This window comes from Micropterus dolomieu, linkage group LG21, assembly GCF_021292245.1.
Source record: "Micropterus dolomieu isolate WLL.071019.BEF.003 ecotype Adirondacks linkage group LG21, ASM2129224v1, whole genome shotgun sequence".
Lineage (NCBI taxonomy): Eukaryota > Metazoa > Chordata > Actinopteri > Centrarchiformes > Centrarchidae > Micropterus > Micropterus dolomieu.
Genome location: NC_060170.1, coordinates 17,140,136 through 17,162,705, shown reverse-complemented (window position 1 = coordinate 17,162,705; position 22,570 = coordinate 17,140,136). Strand labels below are relative to the sequence as shown.

The following is a 22,570-nucleotide window of genomic DNA, read 5'->3' as shown; positions in this document are numbered from 1 at the left end:
GGAAGGAGGCAAATACTTTAAAAACATCGTTATGTATTTAAATTACTGTACATATTGTTTTATTTTATGTTACCAAGTTCTAATATAAATTTAATTTTCTGTTCTGTTCTATGTGGGTAACTTGAACGGACTACAAACTGTAATTTCTTTGTACAACCTTGTATTGTATGGTGATAAATAAACTACCTTGAATATATTTATGTTGTTATACATGAACCCTGCACATGAAACATCCCAATTAAAAGCCAATACACTGACTCAAGCTAGGACTCATAACAGAATAAAAAAGGAGTGGATATGAATGGGTCCTGTTTGTTGTTCGTTACTGATATTCGGGATTACCTTGGCGATAAAGTAATCCCAAATGCTGAGCTCTGGAGGGACAAATCTTTCTTTAAAGATGGGAGCAGCTTCTTGGTCCACCACGGGGCCATGCTTGGGACTAGATGGGCTCTCCTCTCTGGATACACTGCGTGATGACAGAAGCCTGAATCGTCTGGACTTCCTGTCTGAGCCGCTTGGTGAGGCTAGGGTGTTGAGAAAGTTTGTTAAAATGCTGCATCCAGCACTTCAGCTGCTGTCGCAACCCTAACCACTCATGCATTCGCACATCATATACAATTCATATGCCAAGCCTGGCATGCGTTTTTTTTTTTTGCTAATAACAATAACATTAAAAATATATTCTTGAAATTAAAAGAAAAGTTAAAAATGATGACATTTTGCCAAATAAATAGGAGTTGAATTTGCATTACATCAGGTTTCTTCTACAAACACAAGAGAGTAGCACAAAGAGTGAGAGGGAAACAGCTCCCACACTAATAGGCTGATAGATTTCACTATGACCTGTAGATGGGAACCCAATTAATTTAGCAGGACTGATTTGATTTAGCTACTGGGTCACCTCCACAAGACACACAGCCAGCCAGCCAGAAAGAAAACAGCAGACAAACTAATCTCTCCTAACCTGGTGAGGGTGTTCTTGTCGGGCTTTTGGATTTCTCCATCACAGGGGTCCGGGCACCTCCTCCGAACACCGTCACCCAAAGCTTGCTGCTGAGGGGGTGGGCCACGATGCGAAACAGCTCGTTGCTGGAGTGAGTGGCCATGCCGTGAACAAACAGACTGAGGAAGACAGCAGTCAGGATCTCACAGAGCAGCACAGTTAAGCCTGGCTGGCTCTCCTCACCTGCTGAGCTCAACAGACGAATCAGAGAGGCGATACCTGTAGAGAAGGACAAGGAAAAGGTTGTTGTTTTTCCCCTCAACTTTTCCCTAAAAGTGAAAGTCTGTTTTCTTACTGCAAACAAATACAATGAAAAGACCAAAACCAACAATGAATTGATCCCACTAAAAAGTGTATTCCTATGTGCCAAAAAGTGTGATGTCAATCCCACACAGCAGCTGCTGTAAATACTTACTAGAGTACCAAATGTGGCAGTGTTGGTCTAAAAGCTGGATGTCACCGGTAAAGTCTGCTGCAACGCAGTTTTGTTCTGCCCTCTGCGCAGCTTCATATCCCACTGGAAGTGTTTAGAAGTTTCAGGAGCAGACAGTTTTGCCTGCCCCACGTTGTTGACTTGTTCATTTCTCCTTTTTGTGCTTCTACTACTTCTGCACGGCTTCATACCCCACAGGGACATTTGCCTGCCTGATTTTGCCAAGTTGCTCAGATTTAGTTGATTTGGTCATTTGTCCTTGAATTCTGTGCTTCTACCACGGTTAGGCAGGCTACATAGTTATATTTTTTTCTTTTTTGTCTGTCTTAATTGTGTTTAGTGATATACAATTAGGAGCCCTCACGGGGTGTTTTATTTTGAAAACTGACCAGATTCTGTATGCTGTTCCATCTGCTCTGTGCTGCTTGACTTGGCTTCCATCAAAAATAGACTCTCCGCGTATTCTCCACAGAGCAGAGCAGAGAGCCGTTTCAGGGACGCTTCTGAAACAAGCTGTGTTGAAGTCGTCCATGCTGGAATTTCACTGGCGTGCTGTGACATAACTCCCCAAACCCCTCCTACTCCTGTCACCCCCTAGTGGCGAAGAAGCACTTGCCACTCCTCATTACTACCACTGAGGTGCCCTTAAACCAAACTGCTCCAGTGAAGCTGCTCACTGGCCAGCCGATCAGACTTTGGTAGTACTGGGCAGCTTCCAGATGTGAATGTGTAACTGTGCAAATGTGATCAGGACGTTCCTGCAAAAGAGAGGCTTTCTCTCAGTGAAACTTCTGTCCTCAACTGTCCTCAGCAAGTGCACCATTTACTCGTGTGATGTTTGTTGAAAACTACTGTTACCAGCTGTTTAAGGAAATTACTGAACCTATATATTTGAGGATGTTAATTTTAAACAATTAACATCCTCAATAGGAATGAATGGGCTTGGAGGTGAATGCCACAGACAGGGCAGGGAAGTTGGTAAATTGTACCGAGAGATGGACAAACATATTGATGGTTGGGGTCTTTTAATTGTTGACAACAAGAACAATATGCTTTGTTACTTTTAATTCAGGCAAAAAATTGTATTTGGTTTGGCTGATTTACCTGGCCACTGTGAAGGGGAAGTGTTGGGCTGAACAGACTCATCCATGCTGACAGTTCTGACTTGCTGCTTCTGAGAGAGCAACACACTCTGATATATGATTCCTGTGAAATGGTTCACATGGCTGTGGGGGATTCAACAGACAAAAGAACGGAACCACACACACAGTCAGTACGAGGGCACAAAGCAACACATTTATATTGAACGTGATATTAAAAAAAAAATTGGGTTAGGTGGTGTAAATATCTAATGTCTAAATGTTTTATTTTAAATGTTTTAACTATGTCGTGAAATCTGGGGAGATGTTTCTAAGTAAGCGGCGAGAAGATGACTCTCCTGTCAAGCTTTGTGACAAGACATGAAATACTAATGGGCTGCATCTCACGTTAGCCTATCTATTCTACGCTGTTTGGTAACAGAATATTTCATGCTGAAGAAAGCGTCACTATTCAAGTCCTCACGTCAAGTGTCTTTTCAACCCATGCACACACACACCAAAAAAAAAAAAAAAAAAGATAAAAAAAACTTTGGATGGTTGCAGAGGATATTTTTACAGAGAATATGGAATGCTTAACCCACCAGGGAGTCTATTAAGTTTCCAATAACCACAACATCCAATAAGTTCCCTTTTAAGCTTCTGCGAAGAAACCAATTGCCTCCATTTCAAAAAGAATTAAAAAGTCTAAGAGAACATCATCAGAAGTAGGAGTGGTAGTCATTGTGGTGTTAATGCACTACTAACAACAAAGTTAATCCCTTCAGTGACACACCACACTGCAAACGTACAGGTACGGTGCTTTTAGGCTTCATCTTCTAATGTTTAACTAAATGAAACTGAAGTTAACATGATATAGCAGAGAGAGAAAAGAGCAGAACATGTATCAAAATACAGTCAACTTGCCGGCAACACTCAACTCCCGCAACCTACATCCTGAAATATCTTTTTAAAAATTCACACACTCTTTCACACTCGCTCTCTTGCTCACACAGTCTGGAGAAAAAAAAAAAGAAACAGAAACACATTTTCATCAAACCTCTGCAGCGACACACCAGGAGAGTTAACAACATAATTACCATAACAAAGAGGGTGTTAAATTAGAAATAGCCTTGCTAATTTAGTTAGACTGTTCAACTAACAAACAGAATGTGATAGATGGCTGAGTACTCATTTAATCACACTGTGTAGACTTGTATGAGGTCTGAAATACCAAGGTCAGAGAGCCTGTTCTTGAAGAATGATGAATTCTCTATTAGATTAAAATGAAATCTCCCTTTTTGACACGTTATTTAATTGATACAAGCAATTCTATCTCTGGGATCACAGCACTGTGGCTTTAAACCTCCCGGCCTAGTCAAGCGTAAGTAAAAATAATTCTACACAACTGGCTGAACCGTGCCAGGAACTCGCACAGCTGTAAGCCAAATGCGTTATTTAAAAAAAAAAAACATTTATTATTCTTAAAGAACGACTTATCTGACCTTGGTAATTCAAACCTCAATGTGCAATGTGATTCAATGAGCACTTTAGTTTTGCATCTTTCTTATAACACACACACACACACACACACACACACACCTACTGGGTTGTTGTCAAAGTGATTGGAAGTTTTTGTATATATGCATCTTAAATAAACAATGTTCCTCCTATCTGTCAAAAAAAGAAATCTAATTAGGTATTAACAATAACAATGACAAACAGCAGCCTTGAAGCTTTCATAAATCATTCTCAACCCAATCAAAACTGACAAGTGTCATATTTTGGGTTTGTAAACGCTCAACATATTTTTCTTTTTCCATGTCTTAAGTCACACCATTATGGCGCTTTGTAAAACTCGCCTAGAGCATGTGCTAAAATTATTTGTCATAAACAAAGCCTAAGACATCTTGAAAAGCATTTCCACTTTGCAGTGTTTGAGATGACTTGAGATGCATGCGTGCATTACTCCTCTCGTTAGGGGTCCAAGCAGCGAAGCTCACTGCTGGAGACCTTTTGTTTTTGTTCTCATTATTCTTTCTCATTCTTATCGCCCACATTTTGACAGCTGTAAGCGTGTAAAATTTAAACAGACAAAAATGTCCCAGGTTTGCATATGTGATGTCATTGCCTCTAGTTATGAGAAAGTGTGGGGAAACCATGTCTCCCCAGTGGCGCAGTCAGTAAGACACCTTCTCTGGGGATACAAAAGGTCCATCCCTAGGTAGCCATGTCCTACTTGCCAAGAATGTGGCAATTCATGCATGTAGTGTGATTTCAATTGCTCACTGAGGTGATATCAAGTCAAACGTTGCCTGTTGTGATCCTGTAAAGTAGATTTATATACCTCAACAGAGCACAAGCATATAGTGATTACCATGATTAATTAAAAATAATAAGAAACAATGCTAGCACTCTGCTTTGACCCTTATCACTGCTTCTTACAGCTATCTATCCATCTATCGAGATAGAGATAGATATATAAAGTGTGCTTGGTTACCAGTCGTCATGTCCCTTCCCCCTTATCTCTCATCATTCTGCTCCAATAAGTCTAAAAACCTTACACCCTCACACCCCGACACCCACACACAAATGAAACCAGAGGACACAAATTAACATTATTTTTGCCACTAATTTGTCTTTTAAATGCTAATGCTATGAATAGCAAGACAAAGTCAGATCACTCTTGATAGATAAATAATCCAGTGCTGTTAATGGAGTCGTGTCAAGGTGAATGTGGTGGAAAATGAAAAAGTTGTATCAAAGTTAAGCATCGTTTGAAGTCATATAAAGAATTCAGGAAGCTTGCTCAGAGAGAAGCTGCAGTGTAGAAACCCACTATGAACTCAAACCTTTCTGAGTCAGGCTACATAAAACCATTTTTTTCAAACATTGGGCTGCAAAGATTTATTTCCCTAGATTCCCAAATTACTGTCAAGGAATGGATATCTTATAGCTCAAGGTTTGTGATGTACTGTGGAACAGTCCCTGCAACATGAACGGGCTTGAGGGTTAATACCTTTCAAATACTGGTAACAGGTGAGACATTTACCTGTGGGTGTGTCCATCACACAGACACTGATAAATACAGGCTGACAAGGAGGCAGCCAACGTGTGCATCACATAGATCTGAAATAAGGCAAGGGGTAAAAAAAAAGAAAAAAAAAAAAAGAAAGAAAAACAAACAAACAAAAAAAAACACAATTTAATGTTTAATGTATGAATACAATCACTACACTGACAATAGTGACAAGTCTTTTTTCTTTTATATATAAACAACTAGGTTTATATGGACCCCTGAAATTTATTTAAGAACTGTTGCACTGAGTGGGACATTTTACACTTGTTGTAGTAATGGTGTCCTGATTTCCAAACTACCTCAAACATACATTTAGTTATTGGCTGACATATATGTTGACAACGGTGCAACTGATGATGTTCCATCAGGGGTCTAAAAAGTTGTCTTAAAGTTTCTAAAATACAAATATAAAAATGTATAGCTATTATTGTATGGGTCATTATTGTAATGGCACAGATTTCCCAGGACCTTGTCCTTTTTCAATTAAATCTGACTTAAATCTAACTAAATCTCTTACAGTCTTTCTATCAAGAGGAAATTTACACAATCAACATTACCAGAAGCAGAAATGGATAAATGAGAGCAGAGACTGCCTTACCTCGTTGTTGACAACATCGGGATGTGGCGGCGAGTCGAGCGCATTGATGGTCTGCAAGATGTCATGAGTCAGGTTGGTCAGGTAGACGATGGGATTGGCCACCACTGTCTTTACGTTGGCCGTGCAAGCCATCAGAAGAGGGATAGAGGTTTGTTCAGAACATGGCGTCACTGCTGATTGGATGGAGTCATCCTGTCAAGAGAGTAAGTATTGAAATGTGGGTTCAAATCATTAGAGAAGGTCTGCACTAATAATAAATGAACGTGTTGTTTCGACAATATGGATCATGTATAAATGTAAATAAAAACAACACAAAAAGTGTTTACTGTTCACAAAAAAACACATATCAGATACAGTGGGAAATACATAACTCGACATTGCACACACGCTGAACCATAACAATCACAATCACATACTTTGAGAGATCGTGACATGCTTTCCAGTGTATGTGTGAAAGAAGAGATAGGCAGTGAAGTGGCACCTGGTTTTGTGTGTGTTTACTAGATCCCTGAAATTGACTCTCTCTGTGTGTACGGATAGCACAGGCTTATGTTTGTCACAGCTGATGAATCACATTCAGTTGTCACCAACCTCCTTAACAGAAGCTCTGCACATCGGCTGAAGTTAGGACAAAGGAAAATTCAAACATTTCCTCGACAACAGTGGAGAAATTTGACAACCATGGGACCAGAGTTGGGACAAAAGAAACTGCTTTTATTTTCAAAATCAAAGTAGGAGAGTAGAAAGGACTCCCAGTGCCCATCGACTGTGCTAACATTTAAGAGCGTTGTTCCCATGGTGGCTTATTGAGTTGTTTACCTCAACCTTCTAATAGTCAGCCTAAGGCAGGACCTCCCTCAGGAGCTCGGAGAATCAGCACAACCTGTCAGCCTATTGCTGGAGGTGTGCACAGGATCGCCGGTGCACAATAGGTAGGTCTGAGTCTGTGTGTATGTGTGTGTCTTGGGAATTAAGCTTTCAGATGTCGTCATGTTCGTCTTTCATTCGTACTTTGCCCCTCATCTGCTCAGTATGGTTCCCTTCAAACAGAATATGTGATCAGTTAAATAACACTGCAGCTCTGCTTGTCGATGTGAATGTTTTTACATGCAGCTGATAGTTATCTTTCTGTCTTCTGTTTAGTAAAAATATATTCTGTTCACTTTATCCTTTTTTTTTTTTTTTTTAAGTACTGTAATTAGTAATAATAATTAAGACAATGAATGTCAGATTCAGTTTGTGTTGTCAGATTTGTTTAGAACCTCTGAAAGGTAAAGTTTGGGCAGGCTGTACCACCTTCATTACAACTTGTGTGTGATGGAAATGTCTTGGTTGCAAATGTGAAACAATGTTCAATGTTAGCATCGCCATGCATTAGTTATTAATTCATGTCATCGCAACTTACCAGAAACATGCTAATTATTTTCTCTAATAAGAAAACCAGAAAAATGTTTTTACATTAACATTTTAAATTTACTCAGACAAGTAATTAATTCCAAAAATGTGTTTGTTTTTTTGAGTTTTGTTGTAGCAGCTACAGAGCCAGACCAACTTAGCTGCCGCAGAAAAATTGTCACTCCTTGTCTATGAGAGGCCTTTAAGTGTGCATCTGTGCATGTTTTAATTACCTGGTGAGACTCTTGAAGCAATAATATAAGCTCCATGCGTACAGAGGCCAGTCCTCCACCGTGGGAGCCGTGTAAGCTGCAGTAGCTCAGAAACATCCTCAGTAAGGGCTGGTTACTCTGCAGCCAGTGCCTCCTGCTCCTCTGGCTGTCACCACGAGGACTCCCGGGCTGGAAAACAATTTTTACTTTATTAGTTTTATAGACAAATCAATCAACATCCCTATAAATATGCCAACGTTATCCGGCTGACTGGTGTTCAAACAAAAGCCCCACTGTGCTAAACTCAACTATGTTTGAAAACAATGCACATTAATCTGTTCCGTCAACAACAAATAAACTAGTGGGTCTTGGAAATTTAATTTTAATTTCATAAATACACGGTAAGTGTATTAGGTAACGGTATGTATGTATAATTAGGTTTGCTGCAGACTCTGAAACAGAGTAGCAGTAGGTTAGAAGGATTTTTGTACCCCAACAACAAAAACAGATTTCAAACCTTTAGTGCAACACTCTTTTCAATAAAACATCATTTTTCAAACTATGTCAAGACACACTGTGCAGTCTTAATTTTTTATTACAGCAAGTGCTGCATTGATTTTTCCTCATGAACATCTGACAAATCTAGAAGCAGCCAACTATCTACACCCACCCGTTCCTCCTCCACCAACCCAGAAACAGGGGCATCACCCTGGACAGACAGCTCTGGCAAGCAGGGCTTGTAACTGCAGCAATGCTGGAGAGCCACCACCTGGGGAAAACAGGATTTTATCTTAAAATCAATTCATCAAGAAGGAATTCATCTTGCATGGGTCTCCCCACCCATGCAAGATGAAACATTGAATATTTCACCAAATTGTCAAACACAGTGAAAAGGCAAACCATTTCATAAGAGAAGAGTTGAGTTATTATCAGTATGATGTTGATATGCACTGACAGCGCACACACAGAAACAGTGAGCATGACGACAGGCGAGATGTGTGGGAGTTATGCAAGTTATAAAAGTTTTATTGACTGAACCTTAGGCTGCAGCCAGACTAACCACCACACAGATGGGTATTAAAATGATATTTAAAATATTATGGATTGTCTGAGTGTCTGTAAAAGTGTTTAAATGTGTGTGTGTGTGCCATTACCTCTCTCTCTAACCACTGGTAGAGCTGGTAGCGTAGCTTCCCTCCATCCAGTTCGTACCCTGTCGACAGTGTCCGGAGCTCATTGGTCATAATCTTCAAGCAGGCAGTAAACTTTAGCTGGGCTGCCAAGATGTCATCAGATGGTGCCAAGAAGTCATTGCCATCCTCACTGTCCTCTCCCGTCTCCATTAGCGGCGACATGGCATCCTGTGTGTCCTGGAAAACACTGCTGCTTTCTACAGGTCTACCGCCATTTTTAATTTCATCTTCACCCTCATCATCTTCGTCATCTTTGTCACTGTCCCACTTCAGCTCCAGAGACTCATCTGGAAGCGTCAGTGACGGCTGGCTCCAGTCAAAACTTAACAATGAGTCTGACTGGCTGTTGGATAAGCTGCTTCCCTGCGACTTGTAGTCGTTCAGAGCCGACTGAGACCAATCAGGGTCTGATGTTTTTCCATTCTTGCTCCCGACACTTTCAGCAGTGATGCTTGTGTCTGCCTGGTTGGGGAGTTTGGAATGCTTGCGGACTTTGGGCATCTTGCAGAGGACTTCAAGTGCCAGCATAGGGCAGCCAGCTTGCATGTGTGCATATGCAGCTGTGAAAAACAGTCTTCTCTCCTCCAGGCTGATGGAGTCAGCCCTGCGACCCTCAGCGGTCAGGCCAACTTTGGCCTTGTCTGAAGAGCCAAAATGGCGGCGAAGGAGAAGCGGGTGGGTACGAAGGTAGGTGTAAAAATTGAAAACCTCAGGATTACATGTAGACACAGGAGAGGGACCTGTCATAGACACAAAGACAGAAAATTGGCTTTTATCTTTGTTGGTGGTAAAAAAACAATCACTTTTATTTCTTTCAGCACAGTTCCTGCAAGGACAAGTGTTAAATTAGATCAGACACAGAAATGGAGCTTTAGCTGGCCTGACTGAATCTTTGTTAAACTTGTAAACAAACTGAAGGACTCAGTAGAGCCCAACCAATAAATAGGCATGCCGATATAAGCTAATTGCAGATACATTTGTATCACAGCTGATAAATGACAATTAAAAAGAAAAGGAGATACAGATCCTTTAATCATGTTATGAGTTTACGCCTCAAATCCATCACAAAACACAGCAATCAGCTGCACTTTTTATAGTACTATTCATAAAAATAAAAAAGGTTATTTTTAAACTGCATTATGTTGTGCTATCTTGGTGAGGTCTCATAACGACGCATAACAAATGTTAGGGATCATCTTTGTTATGTTATGCGTTCCTGAAAAAAAATAATAAAAAAAATAAATAAATAAATAGGCCATATATTATTATATTCAGATCAGAATATTAAAATCCTCAAATATCAAAGTTGTTATTGGTCTGAAAATTCAGATATCAGTCAGTCTCTAGTATGCAGCTATGTGAGCACAAAAACAGAATTCTGTGGTCACTTAAAAAGCGAGGGTGGAGTTTAAAGATCCAAAACTGACTACTACTACTGAGAATGGCTGGTGGACAAAAAGGTGATGCATTAAGTTCACCCTTTTTCATCCTGGTGTAAACAGTGTCAAATGACAGCCCATACTGAAAACCCAGTTAAGACAGCATGTAATCTGTCAAGTAGAAGAACCATTTTCAACTTTCCATAAGCCAGAGTTTTCTTCTCTGTAGGCATATTAAATGTGGTTTGAGAACATCATTTATGGAACACACGTAGCGCGGGATGTTGTGGTTTGGCGCTTAAGTCAAAGTAAGGTTCATATTAAGTTCAGTCCTTCATCTATTTGTAAGGCAAGCTCTGTATATTTTCTTCAATTAAATGAGCTTTTGTGTCCAGTAGGCTGCAATTACTTTTTTCACAAAATGTGTCAGCTTTGCAACTATTTTCGGTCTTTTAAGTATGTGAAATTGCAAGAGGATTCAACCTGAGAGTGAAATTACAACCTGCAGCACTCATAGTCCACACATGTCCACAAGTTGAACAGGGTGTTGAGACATTTTAATTTATATCAAGACTGTAGTAGAGTAGGAATTTAGACTCAAGACCTCTAATAAATTAAAGAACAATAAGAAAACATGGTCTTTTCCTGATTAACTATTTAAATCTTAGATAAAAGATAAGTAATCAATACAAAGTATTGATACAAACCAACACTGAAAATCATCAGAAAACATGAGCAATGAGAACATGGGGCAGAAATGTGAATTAAAAAGAAGCAAAAAAAACAACTGCAGACCTACCAGCATCACATTTGCTCTCAGTGGACGCAGAGCTGGCGCTGTTGGCAGGCTGATCAAGGAGGGTGTCCAAGGCCCTGCTGTAGTCCTCCAGGACCCAGTGAGCCATGCTCCGCAGGAACGGGTCATGGTGGGCTTGAATCTGAAACATACAATTACAATGCAGTTACAATGGCTGCTGGAGAGTTAAACAGCACTGGGTAGTTCGATGAAATAGTGCATTTTCCACCAAACAGGGGGCTGTGACATACACACACTATGCACCTGTTTGTCTTGTCCCAGAACGTGTCTCTGGAGGATCTTTTTGTAGGTGGAATTCGTCTCAAACTCAGACTCGTACAATCTGGAGATCACCAGGGCCAGCTGTAGATCCTGCATTTTCTCTAAACACACCTGGAGGTGAACATAACGATACCACAGTCAGTTACTATTTGAAAATGGTTTCTGAGCAGTTGGTGCAGGACTGAATGGGATGAGATAAGACAAGCACATTCTGCATACACAGTAGTCCAGTAGGACATAATGATGTTAAGAAGTTACAGATTTTTTGGTTTGTTTCTATGTTAAAAAGGAAAGGACCACAAAATTTTAGGTCTGTGCACACAGCAAAGAGTTGGTGGATAGCTGAAGTTGTTGTAGTTGCTCCCAAATAGTGAGGTGTGAGGTGCATTTCAATGAGTCTACCTCCCAGCCAGAGAGACTAAACAAAGTCAATGATAGCCCTTTGACGCTCATTTCCATAAAATGCTTTGAGAAGCTCCAGTTACTCACAGAGATGAAATAACGTGACTCATTGCTCCTGGGACTTTCCAAATAGAAATAACCTTGATGAATAAAAAGGTTAAGCAAACAAGATGACAAGAAGTAGCCCTCTTGATATGTGAAAAAAAGATAGCTGTATGTTCTTCTTGTGGTGTAACCTAACCCTAATAGAAACTTTAACTAACCAAAAGAATGCACATAAACAAAAATTATGGGAATATATTTTTATGAAAAGGCAGTAGGTAGTGTCCCAATTTATGAAACTTCCACAAGTGGTGCTGCTGGTTTATGTGCGTGTGACAAGATGCTATTGAAATTCTTACAAAATGGAGTAAAGACAGCAACGCCCATGAGTCAACCTCAAACATCGATACTTCTTCAGTGGATTGTGGTAAAAGCTCTTGACAAAGACACCACTGTGGGAACATAACAGAGCTGTTCTAATAATGAAAGGACGCCTCACATTACAGAAATACTGGTGGTGAGGGCTGTTTTTGTGAATGTGGTTTCTCTGCTTTTTACTATATGATCAAACGCTGCCCTTGACTATGACTTGTAGGGATAAAGGCACAATTACAGCTACAGACATTTCGTGAATAAAAATGAGCAGCACCTCACTACTGAAAGCAAGGTTTTTAGCTTAAATTTAGCAGGCTAGCAATCGCCACATGCAATTAAAGAAACAAGTTCTTCTTGCTAAGAGTGTGTCATTTCTATTTTCCACTTGCCTCAACAGCATCCTTAAGGGAGCCGGCTAGGAGGAAGAAGGCGGCAGAATGCTGGAACCGCTGCTTTCCCAACAGAGAAAAGGCATTTTTCAGTGCTGCTTTCCTCCACCGGTCCTCGCTGAAGTTGTTGCGGAAAAAGTCTGTCATTTTGGCATTCTTCTGAGACCTGAAAAGAAAGACATTATGGATTCAAATCAACAGCACTTGTGTGTCATGTCTTCTTAATCTGACAGATCTAATCCTGGCCCTCCAATGCCAATTCCTCTTTCTCCCCACAAATGGCTCCTAATGTATGATTCACATAACTATAATAATTGTATGTAGTTTTATTCTTTTATTTAATTATCCACCCATCTATATTTTTGTTTTTGCTTTAACAAACCTACAAGAAAACCAATGAACAATTTGTCTTTATTCTTTAAATGGAAATGTGCATATTTAAAGAATGATGTATGTGTATTGTGTAACTGTGTAATCCTGGTTAAGCGAAGGGGCTAATATTAAAATGACTGTATGTGCATGTGTACTTCATATGCAAAAGTATGTAGGTTTTACCTGTACAATCCCCAGACCACTGCCTTCTTTTTCAGTGCGAGATAGAATATAGCTGCATCCAGAGGATCATTGTTTCTCTGTAAAGAAGCCCTGGCAACCTGACATAATAAATGAACAAAATACATTCAGTTCACGCCTCCTCAGCCTACACAGTTTCATCCACAGCACAAGTTGTAGCTTTATGGGTCATTCCAGGGAGCAGCTCAAACCCAGTTATAGAGATGTATTTTATAGCAACATCAGCAAAATTTCACCATCACCTAACTGACAGTACTTCATTTATAAATGAAGCAAATTCAAATTTTAATGATAATTAACTAATGTCATTAGCCACGTCACCTTCTCGATACATCGTCGTAGCTTGTTGGTGCTGCGCAGCCACCAGCCCACACCCATGGAGCGCAGTTCAGGCCAGGTGGGCTCTCCCTTCTGTAGGGCAGGCAACATGTTCAGCAGCTCCTCCTCAGCTTCAGAGTGGAAGGCCCAGGCATAATGACATGTTGACAGGCCTGCAGAGACATGAAATGGACACGTGGATAATGGGAATGATCTGTAGGGAGAATATCAACACTGTGTAGTGTTTTTAATATACACTGAACAAGATAACTAAAACTGTTATAATGTTATTATCAACAGCAACATGAGTGAGCATACTCAGTTCCATATATTTAAAGTAGTGCATTGTCTCTTACAGCTACAGTGTTGTACTGCTGCCCACTGAGGATTTCTAGGGGAGACACAGATTAAGTGCCTCGCTTTTGGGTAACTGTACTGCAATAGTTAAGGACGATGAGTAGACTATGGCTTGTTTACTTCTCTTGCTGAGAAGTTTAGAGCTTAATGAGCTTTAGGAGCCTTTACAGAGTTACTGCTTACACCTATGCGGGCACTGGAGCTGTGTCTAAAAGGAGTGCAGGGAGACAGCTCCTTAGTCAGCAAACTGGAAACTTACATAAAGTCCTGCAAGATCACATAAGGTGAAAACGTATTAAGGCCTTTTGGACAGAGAACTTATTTTGAGGGGCATTTGACTTAATAATAAATGATCATCTGTGAACTTTGGTCTTGTTACACTAGAAAAAGAATATTTGTATCGATGTGATAGTTCCCTGTATAAGTGTGTTGACTGCTACAGACTTTGCCTGCTTGTTTGCTATGAAATGCCCCAACTAAAAACGGTTTGAAAATCACTTTCACATTGTACCTTGCTGTAGCAGTTGTACTCGGTGTGCTGGAGGCAGGGAGGTAGAGAGGAAGGTATGGAGTCTGACAGCCAGCAAGAACTTCAGGCCACACTCATCCAGTGTCTCTCCACCTGGTAAATGAATGACAGACAACTCTTACTGCTACTTCAAAACATAATTACATGATGTTGTGGAACGGAGCATTTATCTACTGCATTTCTGATCATCTGAAGAGCCCTAATTTTATGTTGATACTTCCCTGAAGTACCTTTGCTCTTGCTCTGGCTGTCCTTGAGGTCTGTGCTTGTGGTAGCTATGGTGTCAGCCAGCGCCATGAGCGACATCTGCTCCATACTGGTTAAGCCTGGCAAACTGGAATGAAGGAGGTGACTGGACAGAACCTGGGCATGTTCTGGACCAAAGTATGTTGGACTGTACTGGGACAGGTCAATAACCTAGAGACAGGGAACAAGACTCGTATGGTATTTCTAATTTACAAGACAACACATAATAGAGCGAGGCAGGAAATAATGTTAAAAGAGTGACGTGTGTCGTGGCTGGATTCAAACAAAACACACATGGTATTGTATGTGCATAATAACGATCCAAGTTATTCCAAATGCATTAACCTTTTGAAAATATCTATAGTCAACACAAGGCTAGACTGCTGATGTTTAAGCCAGGGCTATCAAGGGTTTTGATAAGTCTATCTTTCAAGGTAACAATACATCTAAAATGACAATGCGCAATTATGCATGTTTAAGCGACATACTGGAATACCAAAAGAGCCCGAAAATGTTGCTGTCCACTCTCATTTTCATAAATTCTCTTTTAACCAAGCACAAGCCAACAGAAACTGACCTTGTTCCCCAGTTCCTCTTCATCCTTGTCCAGAGGGTCCAGGTCTGCCATGCTGGGTGTTTGAAAGAGCTCATCATAAGCATCAGTGTGACTGGAACCGTGCCCACTATCTCCGCTGAAGCTGCCCACTTTTTCTGTAGGGAGGCACAAGACAGAGCTAATTTAAACAAGGCCTGTGTTTCATAAGAGCCCTGGCGAAAAATCCCCTTCAGCTGGACCTACAGCAGATTGAATTATACACCAAAGAAAAGGAAATGTTTTTACTGTACATATTTTTCTGCTTTCATTCTTCTGAGTTTGTATTTCCCAGTGACACAATGAGGAAAAACTAGAAGACCAAAGAGTAGGATATTATTCTCAGTCTCTTACACCTTGAGGCAGGGTGGCTAAAAATGGTAGTTGCTTGTCCAAAGTAAATGCTGTTTCTCTGGAAAACATTTTTTTTATGTTTCTCAGACTTAACATACTCTGACAAAGTTACAATTTCTTCCAATTCAACACGGAAGAAAATGTATCTACAGTCTACGTCTATTTTATTAAGTTCAGTCTTCTAAGGTTAGTATAGTCCAACATCTCAAAGCATCTCTACCTCCCAAGTTTACATTTTTCCCCAACTGATAATAAGATTGTGTTAATTGCTTTTGAAAGCCTCTAGCTTTATGTTCCTTAAGGATGTTCAGACGCATGGTAACTTTTGCTCCACTGTGCCTTAAAGAAACTCGCTATAATTGACTTGTATTTAACAAATGTTTTTATAATGTAATGGATTTTTTGGGTTTAAAAATAGTAGTAAATGTAGTTATATTGGCCTGTGTATGTATGAAATACTGAAATAGAGTTTACGATTATTTTATTCATTAATAAATATCATTTTTCTTCAACAGTGTGTCATATACCCACCAGGTTTTGGTAGTGTATCCTCATCAGCTGCCAGAAGGGCGTACAGAGGCAGGGGGGGGATGGAGCTTATCTCTGTGTAGTCAGGGGTGGAGTTCTCAGCTTTTCTGAACATCTTCTGGTCCCTGGCTGTGCTGCCTCCAGCGCTGATGGTTCGAGAGCGCACACGTTTCTCGGGATTGCTTGTACCGTCTTTAAGTGCTACAATTTCTCCAGCAATGCATTTCACCAGGTGCGAGAGGATGGCTTTGGCACGGTGAACCTTAAGATAGAAAAATGATGTTACATATTTATATTGTATATAGTTTGTTTTTCTACAACTTCAAACCTTATGAAATTCAATTTTATTAATTGACAAAACTGCCCTGTCATATCAAACTGGAGGAGGTGCTTAAACAAATAACCAATAGAAAATATAAAATATATGTAAGTATGCACAGTACTAGAGTCATTTCTCTAACTTACCTTCCCTAGATCCATGAGTTCCAGTAACTGTACAGGATGGTACTGTGGCAGTGTGGGAAAAAGTTGTTGCGCTGCTTCAAAAAGCCCAGAATCTTCCATCTCCACAGGTAGGTCATAAGCGGTTCTCTTCCCACTGAGTTTCTGAGCCAAGCTCATCATAGATCTTGTCAGGGCCTTTTTCGGAGGGGCCAGTGAAGACATGGGGGCCCCAGAGCTGAGACCCTCCTCCTGGCTCTGTCTGACGGCTGAGATTATGGACGAAAGGCTGCTGCTGATGTCTGTGTCTTGGGCAGTTGGGGCATTGGGTTTGGGTGGTGCTGGGGGTTGCCACTGGGAGTAGACGTGCATCTCACAGTCCATGCCTACTACTAAGATGCCATCTCGAACCCAGGAGAGGGAGACTGGAATGGGCAATGAGCCTTCAACAGAAGAGACCAGATCGACTGATCGAAGCAGAACCAGGCGAGACAAGCTCTTGTCTCTACTGGCATCAGATGATAGACCGAGTTCTGGGGGCTTCCCAGAGAGACAGCCATACATATAAATCTTTGTGCCAATACCAACAGTCAGAACATGTGACCCGTTCTCTTGGGACACCCAGTCCAAATGAACCAGGCTCTTACTTCCATAACCATGGCAGTTCTCATTCGGTATTAAGGAGTCCTTGTTACTTGGCTCATTGGTACTTCCAGCTGTGCTATTGCTAAAACCATAGTTAGCTGTAGGATCTGTACTGTCCAGGACTATGGTCTGCTCTAGAATCCACTGCGAACCACCAGTGGACTCACACTGGAAGATGCCAATGTGGACCAATGGTTCTCTAGCGTTTCCTGGGTTAGGGCTAGGAATGATATTTGGGCTACGCTGTACAGTCAGGGTTGGGGTCAGGTGCATGCTGCTGTTATAGTGCACATTAGGGGAGGAAGCCAGTGTAGGAGGAGAAGTCGTTGGTCCGACACAGTTGAGTGAGTTCACAGCTGCATTTGGCATCTGCCTGTAGGCAACTGCAATCCGTCCAGTGTGACAGCAGCTGATCTCTATGGGGCGACCTTGCACACTTACTCCGCTGCTGTTGGGAAACCTCTCCTCCACCAGGAGAGGCCACTCCTCCCACTGGTACACCAGATTGTCCATACTGGAAGGATTTGTTGCAATGACATTACACCTCCAGAAGCGCACCTTTCCATCAGAACAGGAAGTAGCAAAGAGGTAAGGCACGCGGCGTGCTGGCAGGGAACACGATGCGCTCAGGTGACCTAGGAAGAGAGTTGAAAATTTGCTATTAGGCAAGGACGTTTTTTGTTGGATATAGAGTATGCAGAGTGCTTCATAAAACAGAATAGTGTTTACATGGTTAAAAAAAAACAACAACTTAGGAGCTTTGTTTTCTAGATATTTTGCGGGCTTATGTTAAAATTACACAGCTGAAAATCATTATTCATTTTGAGTAGAATTTCAAAAACCTTTTCAGTCTTGTTATCACACTGACAATGTTGAAAAACTATCCCTATCCTTGTCAGTTCCTATTCTTCATTCAAACAATAAAAGAAGCAGCTTTTTCTTAGTCATTAACAAAATGTCTATACGATCCTGGAAAGGTTTATTTGAATCAATGTTTTCAACCATTTGCTAACAGAAGGACCATTTCGTTAGAAATGAAGTTCCCATGGCAACATAAGACTTGCAACCTAGTCTATACTGGTGTCTGTCAATACCTCAGTAGCTGCTAAATTTCTTTAACTGTGCCCTGCTATTACGCTGGCATATTAGCACCGGGACACTGTTTTAACTCCATTATTACAATACTGTTTAGGTGAAAACAAACCCAAACATAATTATTGCTACTATAATTAATACCAATACTGCTGCTACTACTATCAACGTAGTGCTTATTTTACTTTGAATGCCTTGGATTGTACTTGTCCTCCAAGCTGTGGTAATTGTCTCTGGAATTTCACTACCAGATGAAGTTCATAGACTTGTCATTTCTACATGTGTCCTCATTGTCCCTCACCTGCTGCAGGTGTAACACTGATGGCTTCCACCCCTTCTGGCAGAGCCATCTCTTGGCTGTATAGCCTGTGTGTTGTGAGATTGAGGCGACTGGCACTCTGCAGATTGGAAGTGCAAGGTTTACTCTTCTGAGTTACCGGAGAACTGAACGTGTCAAAGTTAAACTGAGAGCTGTTCATAGGAGAAGCTGTGGCGGCATCCTTCTCTGTCGTGGTATCTTCTGTGGGAACCAAACAGGAAGAGGGAAGTCAAGAAAAGCAAGACAATTTTTGGAAACCCTCCTACATTATTTTTATACATTTACCTTGTGACAGACAAAGTAAAGCATTGAGTTATTGCTTGCATTTGAAGTCCATAATTATGTTTTTCAGTATCATGTAATTATGTTTTGAAGTAGCATTAAGAGTTGTCTGTCAGATGAACTATTTCTATATGGTCAATGCAGTGTTGGTGCTCACTAATGGACACCACAATTTTGTCAGGCAAGATAATTAAAGTGGTTATCCTGAAGCAATTGTGGCAGTCAATCAAATGTTTACTACATAATGTGAACCCTAAGTCTTTTGTTCAATGTACCCACCCATGGTGACAGGTTGAGCTGCAAGATGGAGATGCCACATGTGGAGGAGAGAGCGACCTGCTGGGGTCAATTCGACCACCACGAGGAAAAAACGTGCCGAGAAGGCCGGCTCGCTAGAGGCTGTATGGTAAACACACACATATTATATATTATATTACTGAATCGATGTGTTTGAAAGTGGAGCAAATGTTTGATATTAAACCTTAAAAAATTTTAGAGCAGTAAAAAACGTGTTTTTGTTTATACCAGTGTGAGGAGAATCAGGAGTTTCCTGCGTGGTCTCTGCTCTCTCACTACCGAGGATCAGATCCTCCTCAAAAACATGCAGGAGCTGTGTCTCCTTCCCCTGCTGTAGCAAACAACAGCAGCTATTACCAACACTTCATTTCAGTGGAGAAATTTCTGTTAATATTCTGTCCATCCAAGACCTTTACAGAGTCTCTCTACTGTTCGACAGAAGATGACACACAGAAAGAGCAAGGGAAATTTATTTACAGATTCATTTCTCTTGGTCTTATGTATACTTACAAAGCCAGTAATGACATCCAGCTCTATTATACACCCGGGTTTTGCTGTGGATTGCTGACTGATGATGTTGAACACCTCCCCAACATATTTCTAAAGTGAAACAAACATTAACATTTTCATTACTTCAGCACTAATGTATTACACTATTACAATGTCAAAACATACATTTAATGTGGCAATTTAGAAAAATATAACTATTGTTACGTTAATTGCTCGAAGAAAGCAACAGGCTGTTTTTATGCAATGCAAAAAAGAATCTCTTTCAAAAAATGACTATTAATACATCATAAAAACTAAATATCAACTGTCACATTGCTTGATTCAACTCTGCTGATTTGGGTAAGAAGGATCACTATCATGCCCTGCGATGGATTGGCGACCTGTCCAGGGTGTACAACGCCTTTCGCCCAATGTCAGCTGGAATTGGCTCCAGCCCCCCACAACCCTGTGCGCAGGATAAGCAGTTGACGATGGATGGATGGATGGATGGATCACTATCATTCAACTTATTTCTCACATGTTATCCAATTCTGCTTTTATGTAATTTTTCTACCTGGTCTTCCATGGCTGACACTAATGAAGTGGCAAGACAAATTAACAACACCTTATTACCTCGCTGAATCTGTAAAGGTCCAAGAAGAAACACTGATGTATCATTATTGGGGTGCATAAAAACTAGTTATTGCAATGCTAACTATACCCTGCAGAGTTTGCTGGAGTTGGAGAATCCTGTTTGATGACTTACGGATATCTCAGGATTGGAGAGCTCACTCAGGAGTTTCTTAGCTTCAATAACAGCCTGATACAGCCTGAGTGAGTGGCCGTCACTTGCCACAAAGCAGGCGCTGGGAGAGTTACAGTACACACCTAAAGAGGAAGAAAGAAAATAAATTGAATGTTGTATGCTATTATGCTTGTTTTCTGAATAAACATAAAAACAAGAGACAAAACATATATACAGAATACTGAGCTATAGTACACTTAACAAACAACCAATCACTGAAACTAGACTCTGGTAACAACTTTAATAGTGGGAAACTATTTGGAATTTCATGGATTTTATGTAAATAAGTTGAAGAGTTGTTTTTACATGAATGTGTTATTTATATACAAATGAGGGTAAAATGAACTAAAAAAAAAAAATTATATTTATGGAGATTTTACCTCCCAAAGCTAGTCTCATTTGGTAATTAATTATTCAGAAAAAAATAACTGGATTTCCTTCATATTACTGAAGCAAAATAACTTTAATAAAGAATGGGAATTTTTAAACAGAGACTTAAGTCCTCAACAATTTCCAAACATTAAAAATATTTTCTCACCTAAACAGCTGCTGGGAATGAGCGTGGGCAGCCAAGCTACATTAGCAAATGCTGATGCATGGAGAGAATTGATCCGAGCTAGCTCAGAGACCCCGCCTGACAAAGACAGAGGGCCGACAGGGTCCACTCTCCATAAAATCAGCTCACTGTAGATCGCATTGGGATCCTGGGAAACCATGCCCAGGGACACCCGGCTGGGCCGTGAGCCACGGGATAGAGATGTTGAATGAGAGAAACCAGAGGAGCAGGTGTCCGGAGGGGTCAGGATGTTGTCTGCCTCTGGGGTCCTCAAGGCATTGTGGTGTGAGGTGGTAAGCAGGAGAGGGAGTAACGAGTGACAGGCCAGGTCATTGAGGTGGAAGCGGTGGCCACAGTACCGTGACTTGTGAGAGACGCTAAGCACAGTGGAGAAAGCGGAGTCCTCTGCGAAGCTGACAGCCCACTGGTTCAGGGAGCCATCAGCATGTTTAGAGATCATAAGGACGTTGGGGGTGAAAATGCTTAGTCGAAGACTACTGCTGGGTGCAGCTTTTCCTTGACCTCCGTAGCTTATTAGAGCAGATTTGGTTTGAGGTAATGTGCTCCCAGGCGGTCGTTGTCTTCCATGCTGGATAGCCAGATCCACATTCTTGTTGCAGGCATACATAACCACACTGTGGCTCAGAGAGATTGCATCGCCTGTAGGGAACGCTACAGGGATACGAGACACAAACGACACCTGAGAGAGAAAGAGACACATCATAGCAATGAAATCTAAAGAAAGTAAAACACACAGCAAACAGAGTCAGTGATACGAATGACTCAATCAAGTCATTCTTTTTTAGCTTCAAATTGTGACATTAGAAAGCAGCTAAAAGTTCTCATGTGCTAACGGCAGACGGGACTGAAGATCATTTTACTCATTTTACAAATAAATTATCTCAAAACAAAGGGCTGAAATTCTTCTATTCTGCTTTAAGAAGTTTGTTTATAAAAACAACAACTACATACATACATACAACATTTCATATTTATTGTTTTACATATACCTAAACCACATCAACAGCGAAAATACCTGAGCTTGTCTGAACATGCCTGGCTGGTATTCATCTAACCAGTCCACGTGCCAGACTAACAGAGAGCCGTCCATGGGATGGATACTGAACAACATGTCTGCCCCTTTATTCCATTCCTCTAACAGCACGTCTACCTGGTGCTTCACTGCTGCCAGAGGAAGCTCACCAGCCTCAGGGTCACTTGGCCTGGTACTATTATCTTCATGAAAGTTATCCTCATCTTCAGGCTCTGGAAGAGAATGCAAACCATTGTGAAAATCAGTATGGAAGACAAAGCATAACGCAATTTGTAAGTTTGACTCTTCGATATGAAAGTCAGAGTCTAGTGTCGACAGTGTTATCTCTGCTTTATATGCACAACCCTTCAAATAAATTATTAAACACCCAGTATGTAATATTCTTCTGCTAGGATCAAAAAGATCAAACCAAAAGACATAGATTGATGATGTCGTG

General features: G+C 40.8%; 1 protein-coding gene across 6 annotated transcripts in view; it reads right to left on the bottom strand.

The window, feature by feature from the left end:
- The window catches only part of LOC123959947 (dmX-like protein 1), a 57,463-nt gene that overhangs the window by 22,044 nt on the left and 12,849 nt on the right, over positions 1-22,570 (bottom strand). For 5 of the 6 annotated variants that reach the window (XR_006822410.1, XM_046034313.1, XM_046034310.1 and 2 more), the window contains 25 exons: positions 22,117-22,346; positions 21,063-21,780; positions 20,486-20,607; positions 19,741-19,830; positions 19,459-19,561; positions 19,213-19,332; positions 18,634-18,852; positions 16,620-17,875; positions 16,158-16,416; positions 15,258-15,391; positions 14,665-14,851; positions 14,417-14,527; positions 13,552-13,721; positions 13,213-13,310; positions 12,658-12,823; positions 11,432-11,560; positions 11,171-11,309; positions 8,954-9,732; positions 8,470-8,568; positions 7,821-7,988; positions 6,193-6,384; positions 5,568-5,644; positions 2,544-2,665; positions 968-1,225; positions 343-527 (listed from right to left, as the gene is read on the bottom strand). Coding sequence is in view for 5 of the 6 variants with exons in the window: in XM_046034313.1 (XP_045890269.1) it covers positions 343-527; positions 968-1,225; positions 2,544-2,665; positions 5,568-5,644; positions 6,193-6,384; positions 7,821-7,988; positions 8,470-8,568; positions 8,954-9,732; positions 11,171-11,309; positions 11,432-11,560; positions 12,658-12,823; positions 13,213-13,310; positions 13,552-13,721; positions 14,417-14,527; positions 14,665-14,851; positions 15,258-15,391; positions 16,158-16,416; positions 16,620-17,875; positions 18,634-18,852; positions 19,213-19,332; positions 19,459-19,561; positions 19,741-19,830; positions 20,486-20,607; positions 21,063-21,780; positions 22,117-22,346 (6,131 nt within the window). In the remaining variant the exon portion in view is untranslated. The remainder of the gene's footprint in view (positions 1-342; positions 528-967; positions 1,226-2,543; positions 2,666-5,567; positions 5,645-6,192; positions 6,385-7,820; positions 7,989-8,469; positions 8,569-8,953; positions 9,733-11,170; positions 11,310-11,431; positions 11,561-12,657; positions 12,824-13,212; positions 13,311-13,551; positions 13,722-14,416; positions 14,528-14,664; positions 14,852-15,257; positions 15,392-16,157; positions 16,417-16,619; positions 17,876-18,633; positions 18,853-19,212; positions 19,333-19,458; positions 19,562-19,740; positions 19,831-20,485; positions 20,608-21,062; positions 21,781-22,116; positions 22,347-22,570) is intronic. The other variant, XM_046034314.1, reaches the window with a different exon arrangement.